The following is an 18,461-nucleotide window of genomic DNA, read 5'->3' as shown; positions in this document are numbered from 1 at the left end:
AGCCTTTCTTGCATGTGGGAGGCGGCCTTCTGTGCTGCCCACAAGATGTGAAAAATACCGTAGAAACTCCATTTGCCTCTAGCGGCAGGACCCAACCAAGCTTTTAAAAAGCTCAAACTAAGCAAGATGAAATGTGGTTAGAATTTGAATGAGAAACTGACAGGCAACATCAGGATCGTCAGATAGATTTAGGAAATTGGAAAACTTCCCAGTAATTCATGGCAAATCACTTTGCCAAGCTTGGGTGTGAACAGAAGTCAACATCCTCTTGTGGGTGTCACTTTTTAATTGTATATTTAGAAAAATCTGTAAAGCCACATCTTTTTTGGTCAGTCTTTTGTTAAATTTAAATATATGCTTTTACTTTTTAATATTCTGTTGTTTTTAAGTTTAGTCAAGTGCTTTTGATAAGGTATTGCCAGGTGGAGTACAAGAAATCAACAATAAATATATTCCTTGATCTGGTGTCCTTCACTTATGTTGGACTATATTTCCTATCATTCTCAGAGCAGGAGAACCAGTCATCCACAGCAGACTCCATTAAAGATATTCTTGTTTCATCTTCAGTTGATCGCACGAGCAAGCTCCAAAATTTAGACATCCACAGGGCGCTGCAGTACTTAGGAACCCTGTAGCAGACCTCCAAACCGTCAGAGGACGGTGTAGCCACCTCTCTCTCTGCCCCCCCCCCCCCCGCCCCTCGCCAACGCTTCTGTCGTATGAGAAAGCTGAGCGAAAAGCTAAACCTTCGCTTAGCTTCGCATCCGGGTCTCGTGCGCGAGATCTCGGGCTGCCTTTTTTTTTTAATCCCTCCTCTTTCTCCTTTTCCGGGAGCGGAATTAAATCCGCCCGCCCCTTGGTTGCGCGCGCCTTCCCCAGAGCGCCCGAGGGAGGGGAAATGGGCGTGGCCAAAGGCACGGAAGGAGAAACGTACAAAAACTTTATTAGGAGACTTTGACCGACTCAGGGCTGGGCGCTTTTTTTTTTCGCTTTGCACGCGCGGCCACGCCCCCTCCTCCCCCTGTCGTCGGGCTTCCTCTGGATTGGAACCTTCCTCCGCAACTCTTGTCGGGCAAGGCAGGTTCGCGGCGCGAGATCAACAAGCGACAGCCGAGGCGGCGAAAGACACACACGCACGCGCGCTCTCGTTCCTTTTTTTTTTTTTTTTTTTTTTTTTGCGGAAGGCCTCCTTCTTCCCCCACCCCCGCCCCTCCTCCCCGGCCGCTACTGGCGCGAGGAGGAGGAGGCGGCGCCGGCGGCTTCGCGCGTGCGAGCGCGGCCCCGCTCCCTCCTCCACTCTACCCCGTTGTAGGATCGATCCCCGGGGCAGGGCAGGGCCGGCGTAAGATGGAGAGTTTAACGCTGAGTGAAACGGAGCAGCGCTATTACTGCGACCTCTTCTCCTACTGCGACACGGAGAGCACCAAGAAAGTGGCGTCCAACGGGCGGGTCCTAGAGCTTTTCCGCGCCGCGCAGTTACCCAACGAGATAGTCATGCAGGTAAGCCTCCGTCTCCTTCCTTCTACCTGGTTCCCCCCCTTGAAGACGACCCCCTCCCAGACTGCTGCTTTTGACCTCCGGCGGGGTGGGTGGTGGGTGCCTTGGCTAAGAGAAGCGTCAACAGGGAATTCCTGCTTCCCTTCGAGGATTTTGAGGGAGGGTGGCTGGAGGGGGGGGGTGTTGAATTTTTTAAGGAAAAGCGGGTCCATTTCAGCAAATGCACCGCCGAGCGAGGCAGGCAGTGCAAAGCTGGCTGGTGCTTCTTCGGTTGCAGCCCCCCCAAGGCTCTCGAGCACTTTTGCACTTCTTCTTTCCCTGTTGCAAGATCAGCACTTAACGACAGAACGCAAGGTATGACGTTAATCGCTTGGTTTGGGTTTTTTAAATCTTCGGCAAAAGTGATAAACTGGGGAAACCATTGAATTGGAAACTAAATATGAAGGTAGGTGTTTCCAAGGAATTTAGAATTTAGCGAGACTTCCCCCCCCCCCTATAACTTTTGAGTGGAAGTAATGCTTAAAGGTAACACAGAAACAACATTTTGCCTTTTTTTTCTACTTCATTAGTATTCAATCTAATTATATGATAATCCTTTTTCGATGTTGTTTTGTTGAGCCGCTACTCTGAATTACTGGACACAGTTTCATGGTATGGAGTGGATGCTTTATAATCTTAGCTAGATAAGTTAGCTTAGCTAGGTAAACTATACCTTATAGGTTAGGAATGTATGTTTTGAAATTTAGTACAGCTGTTTTCAATTTTTTTGCCTTGGATTCTTTCTGGAAGTGTGCAACCATGCGAAATATTTAAAAAAAACACTTTTTCTACTTCATAGAAAGTGGCGTAATACTGCCATTGCCAGTCTGATATGCTGAACTTTTAATTATTCCACTAGCTCATTTCACTAGTTTGCACAAAGACATTCAGTGGCTTGTGTTTTGTAAGTGTGAGGTCATTGGTGTGACTTCATCATCATCATTTGATTATTATCCCAAAGTATAAGAAGCAGTAGTGGTCGTTACCCTGTATCAGTGCCTCATTTTTTTTAATTAAATGTAAAATGCAGGCCAACTTCTTTTTGAAGTTATTGAAAATGTAAGGCCCTGAAGTAGGTCAGTGACAATTAGTGCTTCCAACTCTTTTGGACAGTATTATTTCCTTAACTTGAACAAATAAAAAGCCGCCAGTGTACTGTATTTTAGCATGCTGTGGCAGGGCTCTCATGAGGCAAAACAAATTTATCTATTAATGATATGGTTAGTAAGTAGATGTTGTGTTACATTGTTTTAATCTATTGAAAGCCTGAACTGTGTATTACACAACTGTTGCCAATAAACAAGTAGAGAAGACTGTATTAAGACTGCTTTGCCCCTTGTATGAAATGGACATGGCCTTGAATCTTGACTAACTGGAACATGTCTAAAAGATAACTTTTTGACAAAACTTGCTGAATTTGCTTATGAATACAATTGTTTTAAAAGGGGGTGAGTTTTAGTTAAACTTGAATGAGATCCACATCTTCTGTAATTGTCAAAATAGATTCAATTCTGTCACTATTCAAGCACATTGTATATGTTCTTCTGTTTTTATTTTCCAGCTAATCACTTTTATCAATAACCATTTATATTATGAAGATCAGTAGCTATGTTTATTGTTCTGAATGTATTCATTGTAAATGTTAGTACCCCTCTTTTGAGAGGGGAACCTGTTTTTGTTTTTAAGTACATTTTAAGCATTGTTTTTCATTTAGACCTTTTAAGTCCACATATGTAGCCAGATGCCCTCTAAGTACTTTGGACTATATCAACCACAAACCTTTTTGCCTTTGGCTGTACTGTAAAAAGAATAGTGTCCAAAGCATCTAATAGGCTGCCTATTACGATTCAAGGTAGTATTGTGTTCCTGAATTTGTTTTTGGTAAAGGTGAGATAGCTCTCAGAGTTCTTTATGATGTCTCATCAGCATAAGTTCTTTATGTTTTTCAGATCCATTAGATCGTTTGATTCATTGTTTTTTCTATTTGAGAAAAGCCCCTGACTTTGAACATTAATAAATGTGCATGTGAGTGACTGTTTGCCATGTATGCTCGTATATTAAAATTATGGTACATTTATAAATTAGTCAAAATATATATGTATATTAGTCAAAATAGATGCTGTTCTGATTCGTAAACACATACATATACATTTCTGCTGTGTTTTAATTGTTTACAATGAAGTTTTTAAAAGTTTGACATGGGAAATTGCATACTTTGTAAAACATTCAGAAGCAGGCTAGGACAAAAACTTGACAAAATTTGACAAAACCCCCCCCCCCTAAAAATTAGAATTTCTCCTGTGTTGATTCAGAATATTATATTTAGCTTTAACTCACCTCATTGTAATGCATATTGCATAAATGTCTTTAAGCCCACATAATAATACAGTTCATTTTTAGCTGTGAAACTCTTCAAGTAATGATTGCTTCACTGATTGCTGTAGTATTTCATATACATATTTGTGCTTGTACTCAGAATGGAGAGAAACACTACCAATAAATACTGTTTTACCTTTGATACAAAGCCAGTTATCTCCTAAGATTCAGTTCTAAATAAGGTGAACTATCAATAAGTAAACTATCTTCCCTTTTTGGAATCTAGTTGAAAAGAAAGCATGCAGTAGAAAAATGATTAACAGAGAACCCCAGTGGAATAAAAAAGGGAAGCTTGGACTATGCCTCTTTAGCCTATCAGTAATGCAAAACATGTATTATGGAAAATAAAAATGGGATCAAATTAGGTGTCCATCGTTTCTATTCTATGAAGAAAGTGTAGTGGAAGCTTAGGCAGTTTCATGTGAGCAGGAAGTTCAGTGCATTCTGTTAGAACTTCATAGATTAAGCATTTGATTACCTGTATGGAGTGATTGGTGGATAGAAGTGTATAAAATTTTATTTTATTTTTATGTAAAGGCAACTGGACCATCATGCCATCTGTTTGTTCATCAGCAGACTAACTTTCTGAAAAGTGAACCACATCTGGTAGGGATGGAGAAGCTGATAAAAGAGAGTTCAGGTCTTTAAAGAAAGGTCCATATGTAGCTAAGAACTATGTAGAAAAATATCGGGGGGGGGGGGGAATTCTCAATTGCATTTCTATAAGACAGTACGACAATGTCTCACAATGTTTCCAGCTTTTCCATTCTAAGCTCCCTGCTTAGGATGAATTACAACAGAGCTATTGTTAAGGGATTGGGCAAAAGATCCAGAATCCATGGTTGATATGTCTATTCCCTAACTTGTTTAATGATTGTAAAACAAGTTTGTTTAATATATATAAAAACAAATTTGCTTAAGGTTCAAATGTGAAGAATTTCTTTTAATGATATTTTAGAAAATTGTACAGCTATGGGTACTTCTGATGCAGTAAGTAGTCACTTAAAATGCTGTATCATGTTTAGCTGCTATTTGAATTAGAACTGTATGAGCTATACTTAAATAGCACATGCGTTTCTTGCAATTATTGAGATACTGTTTCAGTTACTACTATCTTGTTTATGATAACATTTTTTTAAAAAATTCTAGAATATAAATAGTTATCCTAAAGTAAGATACAATTAATGTCTGTGTTTTACATATTACAAAAAGAATTCAAAAATATGAAGAAATTACCTACTTAGGGACTCTTTAAAGCATTTATCAATTAATGAAAAAAAACTTTGAATCAATACTATGTTTAAAGTCTGAAAAAACATAATTATCTCAATTTTCAGTCCAAAATATTGTGGGAGTTTACGGGATTGAATTAATCATGCTTAATGTGCCTAATCCTGCAATGCTATTATACATTCATTTGCAGCTTTTGTACAAATTGTTGCAGAGACTGAACTTACACAAGAAGAGAGATTGCTTGTAGTCTACTAGTCATATTGGGGTAAATTAAACACCTCTTACAGATAGTCCTTTTTTTGCTGTCTCTAGGAATTCAGTGGTATTTCTTAGCTAAAATAAAGACCTCTCCAAGTTGAACTTGATGACTGATGATTTAATGGACAAGCCTTTGAAATATATTTTGTAACAGCAAGACATATTGTATTCTACCCTTTCTATGTTTCATCAGAAAACCATTTTGTTATATATTAAATTTGTGTGTGTGTGTGTGTAAATCTTTCGGTGTACTGGAACCTTTTAAAATTAAATCAAACCAAACTGCATCAGTTTTATTACTACTGTTATAATTCAGGTTTTGAGTACCCAGCTTTTTTTATCTGGTATGACAGATTCCAGAATGCTTCAAACCAAATTTTCAGTGAAGTTGCTGAGCAGTAATGGTTTCCATAGCTAATTGACTTGATGTTGATATTGTCAATCAGATCATTACAGATTGTTTTTGGTAGATTTGCTTGTACAGCATGCTGCTGTCAGAAAAATGTATGATTAAAAACTGAAGTTGAGATTCTCAGGAATTAATAAAAAATGAGGTTCTTTTTCTGGTGGAAGCAGCAAAATATATTGCTGTAACAAATATTAGGTACTAGCATTCAAACTGACGAAATTAAGATATTTCACTGAATATGAACTGTTAAGTGCCACAAAGCATACAAGTTAAATATTGAGCAGAAACTTGTAAATTAGTACCTTACAATATTTTAGCATTATTGGTGAACAGAATCATTGCTAAACAATGGACTGCAATTTGTAGTGAACATTCGTATGATTTCAGACACCTATTCATTCTGTTTCCCCTTTTCTGGATGTTATTTTCTTTGAATCAGTGGCTATTAAAATGTCCATTTAAGATTGCCAAATTTTTCATTACAGTTAGAAATGCATGACTACACTGTGCAGTGCTGCATGCATATTATCTATGAGGAAATTAATAATAAGTAATATGCACCCATGCATTGCCAAGTTGTCTTATTACAATATGTAGCTATTGAGAAATGGCTCAGTATCATTCACTTTGTATTTTGGAATTATTTATTCCTTTGATAGAATGCATATATTAATACTAAGCTTTATAGACAGATACAATCTCACGTTATGTATATTGATCTGCCTGTAGATCATGGAACTTTGTGGTGCAACTAGACTTGGATACTTCGGAAGAAGCCAATTCTACATTGCTTTGAAACTTGTTGCAGTGGCTCAGTCTGGGTTTCCACTACGAATGGAAAGTTTAAATTCTGGTAAGCCTTGAAATAATATTAAAATCAAATTTAAAAATATGCCTGTTGTCTGACCATGATATATTACTGGGCTAGTTCCTCAAAAATGAAATAAGGAACTCATAAAACAGCGTCTCACGCATGGTTGTGTTAGTGTTCTTACTATCACAAGAAAGTGGAACAATCACAGAATTCCAGCTCTTGAGCAACAAAAAAAGAAAGCCGAGTTTGACTTCTTACATGTATGTAAGCACACACACACACACACACACACACATGCATAAACCTTTCAGCCTTAAATTGTCATGCATTTTTAAGTGTAAGGGAAGATGCAGAATTTTGTTTTTAATATGAAAAGGAGTGTCGAATAGCTTGGCCTGATTTTCACTTTAACTTATTCTCAAAGTCGGTGTTTATTTAATCATTTTTCCTCTAGTAGGAAAAAGGAATAAATAAGTGAACCTATAGAAGAATGAAATAGTAATGCCTAATAAGATTTCTGCATTCATTGTTAGTAAGTATAGAAGCAGGTGAAAAAAAGCACAAGCAGAGAAACATCTGTGCATTCTAATACCTGGCTACTCAGGTATTATGCTGTTATGTGCTTGATGTGCTTTTGGAATTATCAAGCTAAAAGCCCAGATTGTGATACTTCATTAGATTTTTATTTATTTTTTTGGCAGTGGATTAAATGTTTTTAAAAATGCTGTTGAGGAGTAGGGGCATAGCTGCAACACTACACTTTTCAAACTTGAGAACTTGCTGTTAAAATAAGCATCAATTGTTCCATTAATAGATGCAAGCTTTTCCATGAATCTGAGTTGAAACTATTTTCATTCTCTTCCTGAGGTTCACCCGCTTAGTTAGTCAAGGCTTTAAAATGCTTTAAATTTGGATTTGGGAAGTTGTAATATTACAAGTAAGCTCAGTGTTAAGTTACTGTGATACATCTTGTTAAGATACCATGTCTTATTGTTTAGATGCAAATACATACAGAGTTTTTTAAAGGTTTGTGGATCCTTTTGAATTTTCAATATTTCTGCATAAATGTGACCTAAAACATCACCTGTTCTACCCACAAGTCCTAAAACTAGATCAAGAGATCCCAATTAAACAAATGACTCAAAAACATTAAACTTGTTCATTTATGTATTGACAAAAGTGATTCAAAACTACATGTTTGTACATTGTATTAAAAGTTACATTTTCTTATTTCATGGAAGCTACTCCTGTATCTACATTTATGAATTAAATGTCTTTTGATGTTTGTTAACAAACACAAAATATTAAATAATAAAAAATGTATTTAAAGTTTCACAAAATTTTGAAAATGAATTATCCCTATTATAATATTTAAATTTTATATTTAGATTAAATTACAGGTAGTCCTCAACTTGCAAACACATTTGAGCCCCAAATTTCTGACATTGAGACATTTGTTAGGTTAATTTTGCCCATTTTATCACCTTTCTTGACTCTGTTGTTAAGTGAATCACTGCAATAGATAAGTTTCTAATCTGGTTCTTAAGTGAATCTGGCTTCCCCATTGACTTTGCTCGTCAGAAGGTCACAAAAGGGGATCACATGGCCCTGGGACACAGCCACGGTCATAAATATGAACCAGTTGCCAAGTGTCTGAATTTTGATCACGTGACCATGAAGATAGTGGAAAGAACATAACTGAAAAACGGTCTTGTCATATTTTTTTTCAGTGTTGTAACTTTGAACAGTCACTAAAGCAACTGTTTTAAGTTGAGGATTACCTGCATTGATGTTTCTATATTTGAAAATACTGATACTAAAGTTAATTGTTCTTTGGCTCTTGACTGAATCTTAGTTATTTTTATAGTAATGCAATATGATTTAACAAAGAATTTTAGCAACAGCCCAAAGTAAAATTATATTTTAATTTATTGCTCAAAGGAATTTTGTAATATAAGTTTCTTAATCCATGTCATCTTATTTTGACAGTCAAAGACCTCCCCCTACCCCGATTTGTGATGTCAAAGAATGAGCAAGAGTTAAGGCATTCATCCTTATATTCTTCAGATGCTGATAACTCATCTTCCTATTCAGGTGCAATTCCTCCTCCACCAGGCAGAATACAAGCTAAAAAGGGCTCTGTGAGCCATGATATAGTTCAGCAACGTCCAGCTACAGATCAACAGGTAATGCAGTCTAGAGGCTGGCTTATGGGTACATGTGTATTTCATGTCTAAGTAAGTATAATCTTTATTGTCATTGTACTTAAATACAATGAAACTAGTCTATTTCTTTGATGTGTTAAAAAGGAACAATAGTTGCAAAAGAACAATAGTCAAATTTACTTTAACTTGTGTAAGAAATTGTGTACCAGGCAATAGTACCAGGGATTTCAGCTACTAATCTTTCTGTTGTTTAAGCAATACATTTAACTATTATTTTAAATGCCATTTTTTCCAGCTGTTCATATATTTGATTAATAATAATAATCTTGTGCTATCTCATTTCTATTGAGAAGTTGCAGTTTGTTCTCTGATGATCTTGAGTGCCATTTTAGTTGGCATCAGGTTCGCCAAGATCTAAGACATGGTATCTAACTTTTTGGCTTGCCTGGCTTGAGCAAAAAGGAATTTTGTTGAGCCATATATAAAATATATAATATAGTTAATGTATATGCAAATCAAAGTTCATTATTTTTATACTTTTATGATCTTGTGGTACCACATTGCTAGCTGTCAAAAACTGCATATGGCCCATGGGCCATGGATTAGACACAGCTGGTCTGAGACGTATTTTGTAAGGAAGAATTATTAAAAACCTGCAGTCATCTGCATAGAATTAGATAGGTGCAGATTTCTGAGACCCCCCCCCCCCAAAAGTGAAAAAGTTAAAATCATTGGCAGTAAGTATATAGAATCAATAAGTTCCAACGGCTAAGTGAAACAAAATGGATGTTGATGTATGCATGTGCAAAGATCTGGGATTAGCTTCCATGCAGTTTTTGTAAATAACTCTTAATTATTTCAGGAAAGATGCTTCCTACATGTTCCCACACAGAAAAAATACCTCTTTGGAAGGCTTTGCACAGCCCTAATTTATGTATCCATAGTAATACTGTTTTGAACAAGTTGTTTACCTTGCTTAGAACCGATTGCTAAATATAGGCAGCCTTTATTGATTACTTTTCACCTGACTGCCTTCAACTGAAAACCTTTATCACAGAGATGACAGATTATAACCTGTATTAAAATTATGCATTCAACTGTTTTCTGTATATGGTGCTGACAGCAGAACATGTAATATAATTCCATTAAACGTATATAATATATTGTTACTGAATGCTTTGGAATCAGGCGTGTCTGAACAAGCTGGACTTGATCAGAGATTGTGTTAACAGAAAGATATTCTTGAAAGAGTATTTCCCGTCACCTCTCCCCCACAAGTGTGGTGGAGAACAATTGCAATAAGAGAGTAAATGCTGGAAAAATTGTAGTGATACCCTGTCTATTGAGTATCAGGCAGCTTTGAACTGTTGTAAATTAGAATGAGAAACTTTTCTGAAGATTTTATGTCTGCAGAACTTTTGAGTACAAACTACTATTGTTAATGAATGTTTCATGTCTAGAGTAAAATCCATTCTTTCACTTCTCATCCAAGAAGCTTCTTCAGTTCTTTTTGAAGAAGAGGATGGATGAGAAGCTAAACGTCTTCAAAGAAAAACGGGAAAATCCAGTTGCCTCTTGAAAAAGCACCTTTGGGACAACCATGGCCTGGATGACCGAGAATCTCCATAGATATTGTTGGAATGGTTTTCATCAAGAAAGCTAGACTAGAGTAGTTCTCCCTTCTTTGTCACACCCTTAACATATGTTTCAAAGAACTGTCCAATCTTTTGAGCAGATTTTGCTTGAAAAGGGGCAAGGAAAAGCCTCAAGTGGTAATTGGTTCACGCAGCATGTAATTTCCCTGTAGTTTTTTGTTTGTTTGTTTCATTCATTTGTTTCTCAATTAAGAGAACTAAATTTGATTCCACAAGAATCTTTGACAATTGCTGTTGTCTTAATAGTGACATCTGTCATTGTTTGGAGGAGTATTTTAATTGTTCAGTGATGGGGGAGATATTAATTTATTCATGTAATGCTGTACTGCACTCAAAAAAAATAGGAACATGTCAACCTATTCTAATAAAATTATATCTTGTGTGAAATCCAGCTTCATATATTCAGTAGCAGAAACGGTTTCTTCTAGATAAAGTGAGAGGATTAAAAGAATTCATTCCCTGAAGCTTCCCATGTACAAGTAGTCCTCACTTAATGACTGTAATTGAGAATAAGGTGGTTGTTAAGGAAATTACACATGACCATTCCAGTTAGCAATGGCAGTCCCTTTGTAGTTAAGTTATTCATCCATGGTTGTTAAGTGAAGCATCGCATGACTACAACTAGCAACCTCCTGCTGGTGATGCCATTGATTGCTTGTTGGAATCAGTTGGAAAGATTACAAATAGCAGTGACGTATCTGCAGGACACTGAAATTCTTGTTAAGTGTAAGCACCACTTGTAAATCACTTTTGGACTACTCGTAATCTGGTTCAGAGTGGACGGAAGGAAGGGAAGAAATTATATAAATAGAAATCCATTGCTGGGATAATGGTTTTTACCCAAGAGCAGTGATTTTTACAAATACGTTTCAGCACTTATTAGTTTGCTTCATTTTTAGGAGTCTACATCTCCAGTCGTGTCACCACAGCAGTCGCCACCAACTTCTCCCCATTCATGGAGGAAACACAGCCGCCATCCTAGTGGAGGAAATAATGAACGATCGGTTGCTGGACCGGGGCCTTTCTGGGCTCCGTTTAATGAAGCACAATCAGGTATTAAGAAATGTCTTCTTGCATTGTTTGGGCTTGTGAAACTCCTTTCAGACAATTTAATAACTAATTAGGGATTCCAGTGATTTGAGGTAGCCTGCCTCTAGAATGGGGTGAACTTGCATGTGATATGCATAAAAGTTATTTTCACTGTACTTCATGTCTTGAATACACACACTTCAGGCAATGCTGACACTAGTGATAATAATCTTTACCTTCTTCCCTGCACCAGTGCAAACTCCTATCCTTTCTCATTCTGAGAAATCAGTGAGACAATCCTCTTTATTTTCAAAGGAGCTCTACAGAGTGTCCACATAATGCTTGACTCTTTATTACTTCAACTTTTTTTGTATAGTTCAATATCACACAGATATTATATACTTCCTGGCTATTTATGCATTGTGGGAAGTCAAATCTTTTGCTAAAAAATTCATAAATGACAATAACCAGTCATACCACTTTATCATGTGCCCATCCCTTGTTTTATCTGGACCTGCATAATAATGTTTCTACTGTTTGGAAACCATGCTGGTTTGAGGGTGGGGGTGGGAAAGACAGCTGCTCTCAGGATTATCTCTATGAACTATTGTTGACCCTAGATAATATACCAAGATTAGGCAACCATGTTCCTCCTGCTAATTTCAAAGGTGTGGCTTTAATCAATCAATCAATCAATCATCGCACTCTAGGTGTGTGAGATTTGTGTCTCCCTCATGTCTGGAGTAGAGAAGGATGAGAGAGGAAAAAACATCAGTATAGCACTTCTGGTTATAGTAGTAACTCACTACTACCTTGTTTTCCTGAAAATAAGACAGGATCTTATTTTCTTTTGAACCCCGAAATAAGTGCTTGGCCTTATTTTTGGGGAGGTCTTATTATTTTTGAGGGGCAGGAGCAGTGACCATGGTAACCTCATGGCTGCTGCCGTGTTGCAATATTTTCGGGGAGGGCTTATTTTAGCACATGTCCTCAAAAGCCCGAGAGGGCTTATTATCTGGAGAGGGCTTATTTTGGGGGACTCAGGGTATAAATAATACTTCTGGTTATACTATTTTTATAGTGCTATGACATCTTGGCCTTTGTACAGTACTTGATCCATTTTAAATCAGCCACCACAATAGTAAGAAGAGTGTTGTAGGGAGATTGGAGGGGCATGAGTATAAAAGGAACCAGACAGCAGCAGTAGTACGGGCTTTTACTAGGAATACAGTACACTAGTTTTTCCAAATTAAATTTCCCTTTGCTGATTCATGTATGTACAATCTGTCTACCAGGGCACTTTAATTTTTAACTAAACAGAATATTAGTTACCCTGCTGCACAGTTACAGCAGGTAACATATCTTTATCATTCATAATACATTTTATAATGAAGGAAACCAGACTTAGTCTTTCATTATAGTGTATAAAGTATACTGTACTTTAAAAAGTGTATGGATCCAGGAAAAAAAATTGCATGTAATTTAAATGAATTCCAGTTAAATGTTAATGGCCATATATTTCATAATTTCTCCTTCTATCACATCATTACACCACTGCAGTGACTTGAAAATTATTGCAGCAAGGGGGAACAAGTAACCCACAATCAGAGTTTTTACATCCTTGTTTTGTTTTTTCTTTCTTTTTTTTAAATAAATCTACTTCCCATGTTCACATTACTTGCCAAAAAGCATCTTTCTAGTGTCAGAATCCATGCTTTTTTTTTGTAAAATTAACTATGGGGAATATAGAAAGTTGTATATGAGACATGCTTATTTTTCCCCCAGCATTGACTTTTCTTCCTAAATCCACTGATACCTTTAAAAAAAACAGCAAGCAAAAATGAAGTGGCCTCTGGAAGATAAAATCTACTGCAGTTATTTGGCTGGTCAGAATAATTTATTTTTAGCAGATGATAATAAAATTCTTTGCTTGCTCTGAGACTGCAGTCTCAGAAATGTTCAAATTATTCTTTTTTCAATTTCACAGATCCAAATTCAAATGTACAGGGAGTCCTCGACTTACAACAGTTCATTTAGTGATCATTCAAAGTTAGAACAGCATGAAAAAAATGACTTACTGCCATTTTTTGCACTTAGGGCTGTTGCAGCATTCCCATCCCATGGTCAGGTGTTCAAGATTCAGATGCTTGTGGATTGATTTATATTTATGATGGTTGCAGTGTCCTGAGTCATGTGATCCCCTTTTGCAACCTTCTAATCAAAGTCAATGGGGAGCTGGAGTCACTTAACAACCATGTTACTAACTTAATAATTGCAATTTCATTTAACAACTGTGATAAGAAAAGTCATAAAATGGGGCAAAATTCACTGAACAAATGTCTTGCCTTAGCAACAGAAAATTTTGTGATTGTATGTCAAGGACTAACGGTATAAAGATTAGAAAATGCAGACTTATTTGTCTCCCCACGTCTCTGTCTCCCCCCCCCCCCATCCCTTTTACTTGCCCACAGAGAATTAGAGGAACTTTAAATAGGTTAGCCGATACATCCAAGAAGTGTACATAATTTTTCAGGGCTTTGGGGTTTTTTCCTGTATGTATTCTAAAGAGGAAAAGAGGATTCACACCCTTTCTGTACCAAAATATATACTGTATTTTAAAACACATTGTTGAGCAGATTACAAGAATAATACTTTAGCAAGATCTTAATCTGGGACATTGTTCGTGTCAAATTTCCATATCAACATCTCTTTGAGTGTAAATAATTTTGCTATTGCTAGGTTAGCAAAAAGAGTATTAATCTTTCACTTACTCTGAAGTAAGTGTGTGTGTGTGTGTGTGTATAAACTAGAAGCTGACAGAGCATACCAGATGGCAAAAAAAATTGAATTAACCTACCTAAGTATTTCATAAAGTTCCCAAGAAACCTGTGTTTTCATTAAATCTTTAGAAGTTGGATTTTGACTCAAATGAAACTTATCTAGGTTAGCTATGAATTTTAAAATGTTACTTCTACCAGCCTATTTTGTTATCCCCATAGACATAGACATGTCATATTGTGCTTTCAAGGAAAAGCTTGAAAGCAAGCTCTCTCCCTCCCTCCCTCTTCTCTTCCCCCTCCTTCTCTTTCGCTCCCTCTCCCTCCCTCTCATAACGGCTAATTATGCCTGATTTTCATGCTGAATATGGATATAAATTAATACCCGCATTTATGTCTGAATCCCACTTGTTTCTATTATCCCCTTACCATTCATCCCCCTTTTAGGGGTCAAATACTGTACTACTATAAAATACTACTATACTTCCTATGTTAACGTCTCAGTTGTTATATGCCTGCATTTGCAGCGCTACAGAAAACTGCTTGATATGTTTAAAGTCTTGATTCTGATTTTCCTCTTTTTCCATTAGGAAAAGCTTGCTAACTGCATTGCAATTAGATGCAATGAAATTGTGTGTGTGTGAGAGAGAGAGAGGTGAGGGATGTAGAGATTGCCTTCCAGAAAATATGCAGCAACCATTGGAGAAACATAAACTTAGCGTATGAAACAGGAAGGTGTGAGAAGGAAACTTAAGATCACCCCATTTGACACTCTCGAGGGAGGGAGGAGAAACCAAATTTTAAGATTCTGTTACTATATTCTGTTATCCATGGAGTAGAATTATAGCATTTTATGATGTCTACCTTGAAGCACTGACTAGTAATAAGCTTAGGCTCCAATTTGAACATGCCATATATTTTTATCCATGACTCTATTAAGCAATTGTTAAATTGGCTTATACTTTCTTGTTAAGACTGGGGATATAGCATCTCACCTTTGTAATAGTTTTATGCCACCTACTCGAAGATTGCAGACCACTTACATTCCCAATATAATAAAAGCAGATATAAAAAGACAGTGATAAAAATAATACAAACAGCTTCATACTGACCAGTCTCTAATAAAATGCCATTGCTTTTATGTAGGAGGCATCTTGCCCATAGGCTCTGTGAAAAAGCAGTCTTTGCTGCTTTCCTAAGGGACAACACTGAAAGACACAGTCTGATCTTGGCAAGCTGTTCTGGAATAAGGGATTTATAACAAACAGGAGGCTCTTGAAGTTAGGTGATCTGCCCTTATGATAGGCACGTGCTGCTTCACTAAACAACTGAAGCCCACAGAAGAGAATGTAGAGAATAGCCCGAACAAGCAAGAGAGGTTACATATTTGCATCACTTTTAAATTCAGTTTCCTTGTAATTCCTCCATCTCTACCTTATCTTTCCTTAAAGCTGTAGAGAAATGGTAGGCATCAATCTGAACAGGCTAACAATGCTTGCTGTAGACTGCTGTCGCAATCTGCATATCACATAATCCTTAATGTAATCTCTTTGGTTTGGATTTAGCATACACCACCCACCTCTTGGCATCTGACCAATATATTGACAAATGAATAGGGAGTTGAATGGTTTCAGGGATGTAAACAGTGTGAAATCCCTAATTTGATAGCGCCCCAAATGAATATAATTAAGCTGATATATTCTACTTCAGTAATTACGAAGTAAAGTTAATTCATTGATATTTATATCTTTCCTTTTTCACATAGCTTAGAGCAGTGGATATCTTTATTTCATCATTACAGATATTTTTCAACTTAAGGCTGATCACTTAGCGACCTTTCAGAGTTACGACGCACCTCCCAAACCTACTTACAACCTGATTTTAAAGTACGATAGCTGCTCACAAACTCCCACGGGCCAGTGATTATATTTTGGGTGCTTGACAACTAGCTAACTTATATGGCTGTTTGCAGCATCCTGCAGTCTCATGGCAACAAGTTTTCATATATATATTTTTGCCAGTTTCCAGTATTTATTTCTGGTTTTCATAAAAAGAAATGCCCATTGGATAAAATGGATTTGCATAATGACTCTGGTGTTCACTTAATGACTACCCCAAAAGGTAATAAAATTGAACACAGTCATGTGGTAACCTGATTAACAACCGCAATGATTTACTATTGTAATTTTGGACTCAATTACAATCATAAGTCAAGAATTATCCTAATTTCAATTTTGCAACATCTGAGTTGAATTTTACAAGAAAACCAAAATGGAGTGGAATAGTTTGTCATTCAGTACGTGGTGGGGGCACAACTACTATCTTAGTATGTTTGTGGAATCAAGCATCATGTTAAGCACAATATGCTTTATGTGTTTGGGCATAATATGTAATGTGAACATAGGAATAGTATGAACTCATATTTAGGGTTACTACATTGCATGGACCAAAACACATATGTCAACCCAGTTCAGTTTTGTAGTTGTAACATGTTTTTAAGTGCAATGTCCTTATGAGTATGTCCTAATGTCCTTTCAAATAAGATGGGATTCAGATGGGTAAACTGAGGTCCTGAAAATGGATGTCATTTGTTATTTTGTCATATATTTATTGCCCATTTTCACCCCCAAATTTCAAGTTGGTCTGCCTAAGACTTTCAGACTTACTCAGATAAATAGTATAATATTCTATAAAGCTGCTGGCAGATGAGGAAGTGGTAATAATTAAGATAATAATTGTGACATAATGCTGTTTTCTCCACACTCAGGAATAAGCTTTATTTTATGTATTGAAATAACACTTTTCATAGGTTTTTAACTAGGTTTCTCTAGAAAAAAATGCCTGCATCTGGTTATGATGTAACACCTACATTTAAGAAAGGTTGGGTTGAAATAGAATTAAATTCTGTTACCTAATAAAATTATAGGCTTTAATAGAATTAAATAGAACTAAAAAACCTAGGCCTAGATCTGTGCATATTCTCACCTTATTGTGAAAAGTTATGATAAAGACTTCTGTTTCACTTACAAGAAATTAATCCAGTACTCAGTGCTTGCAGCATTTGTTGAAATTTCAACTGTCTTATCACCACAGGATGGATTAGTTCATTTTTGAAGTTTCTTTAGTTATAGAATTTCAGCCTTCCCATATTTCATTTGTGAAAGTATGTCCTTGTCGTTGATATTAGCAAAAAGAAAGAAAGAAACTCATCATCTCTCCTTTCTCTTAACTATTGCAGAAATCCCTCAGTCTCTTATTTAATTCTCATCTTTTTCAATCACTGAAACCATTGATGATCTTGTCAATCATTTCACTTTTTTCTTTTCTTTTTTAGCCAAAATTCCTTGAAAGGTTTTTTTTTAAACAAAACTTTTTTCTTTATTATATTTATTTTTCATGCAAAAACTTCAATTTTAACATCAAAATTTAAAAAGCACATTAGCAAAAAGAAATCCACTATTTAAATTTTTTAAAAAATCAATTTAAATGGAATATATAAATACTGTATTTTTTTGCGGCTATCTTTTCTAAACCCAGATTTTAAATGTCTTTATATGCTTAACTAAGCACTAGTAATGGGCTTGATGACTTATTTTTATGGTGCTCCCTATTTTGCAGGAAGGCGGGGCCAGGTTAGTTAATTCATTTTAGAGTACAAACCCCAGGCGCAGTGGAACAATCAGGGCAAACTGAAAAAGCTTTTTGGGTGAATAAGGGAACATGTTTCTTAGTCTTTGCTTGAAACCCAGATTTGCAATGCTTCTGTCCTTTGTAGCAACTTGTCTATGGAAAATTAAAAGTTTCGTGAAAAAAATGGTGGTAAATTGATAGAAAATATTGGCATAAGTTTTGAATGGACTCCTCAGATTTGAGGTTTCATAGTTAACACAACCAGGGAATTTTAGTTTTATTCTACTGAACTAGGTAACCCCCCAACAGTGTGTCATCAAAAAAGGTTCCAAAGTCTGTTATCTGATTAAAGTTAAAGAATCACCCATTGCAACCATGGTTTGGTTGATATTTATTACAGAAAGTATCTCTGACAGTGTATTGTTTGTTGTATTGAAGTTTTGTTTATTAGGAGTAAGTCTTAAGCTCATTCACTGCTCTTGTTAACACATTCAGATTTGGGGTGCCTAATTTATTACATTCAAATTTGTTCTCCTAGAAAACTGCAAATTGTAACATGTCTGACTGACAAGATTAGGA

General features: G+C 36.3%; 1 protein-coding gene across 4 annotated transcripts in view; it reads left to right on the top strand.

The window, feature by feature from the left end:
• Positions 1-860: 860 nt before the first annotated feature.
• REPS1 (RALBP1 associated Eps domain containing 1) overlaps positions 861-18,461 on the top strand; it is a 53,524-nt gene continuing 35,923 nt past the window's right edge. The window contains exons 1-4 of one of the 4 annotated variants that reach the window (XM_081940561.1): positions 861-1,500; positions 6,542-6,665; positions 8,616-8,812; positions 11,346-11,499. In XM_081940561.1, coding sequence (XP_081796687.1) covers positions 1,348-1,500; positions 6,542-6,665; positions 8,616-8,812; positions 11,346-11,499 — 628 coding nt within the window. In that variant the 5' untranslated portion in view covers positions 861-1,347. The remainder of the gene's footprint in view (positions 1,501-6,541; positions 6,666-8,615; positions 8,813-11,345; positions 11,500-18,461) is intronic. The other 3 variants (XM_081940560.1, XM_081940562.1, XM_081940559.1) reach the window with 3 other exon arrangements.

This window comes from Natrix helvetica, assembly GCF_964273705.1.
Source record: "Natrix helvetica genome assembly, chromosome: 2".
Taxonomy (NCBI): domain Eukaryota; kingdom Metazoa; phylum Chordata; class Lepidosauria; order Squamata; family Natricidae; genus Natrix; species Natrix helvetica.
This window is presented reverse-complemented; position numbering and strand designations above follow the sequence as displayed.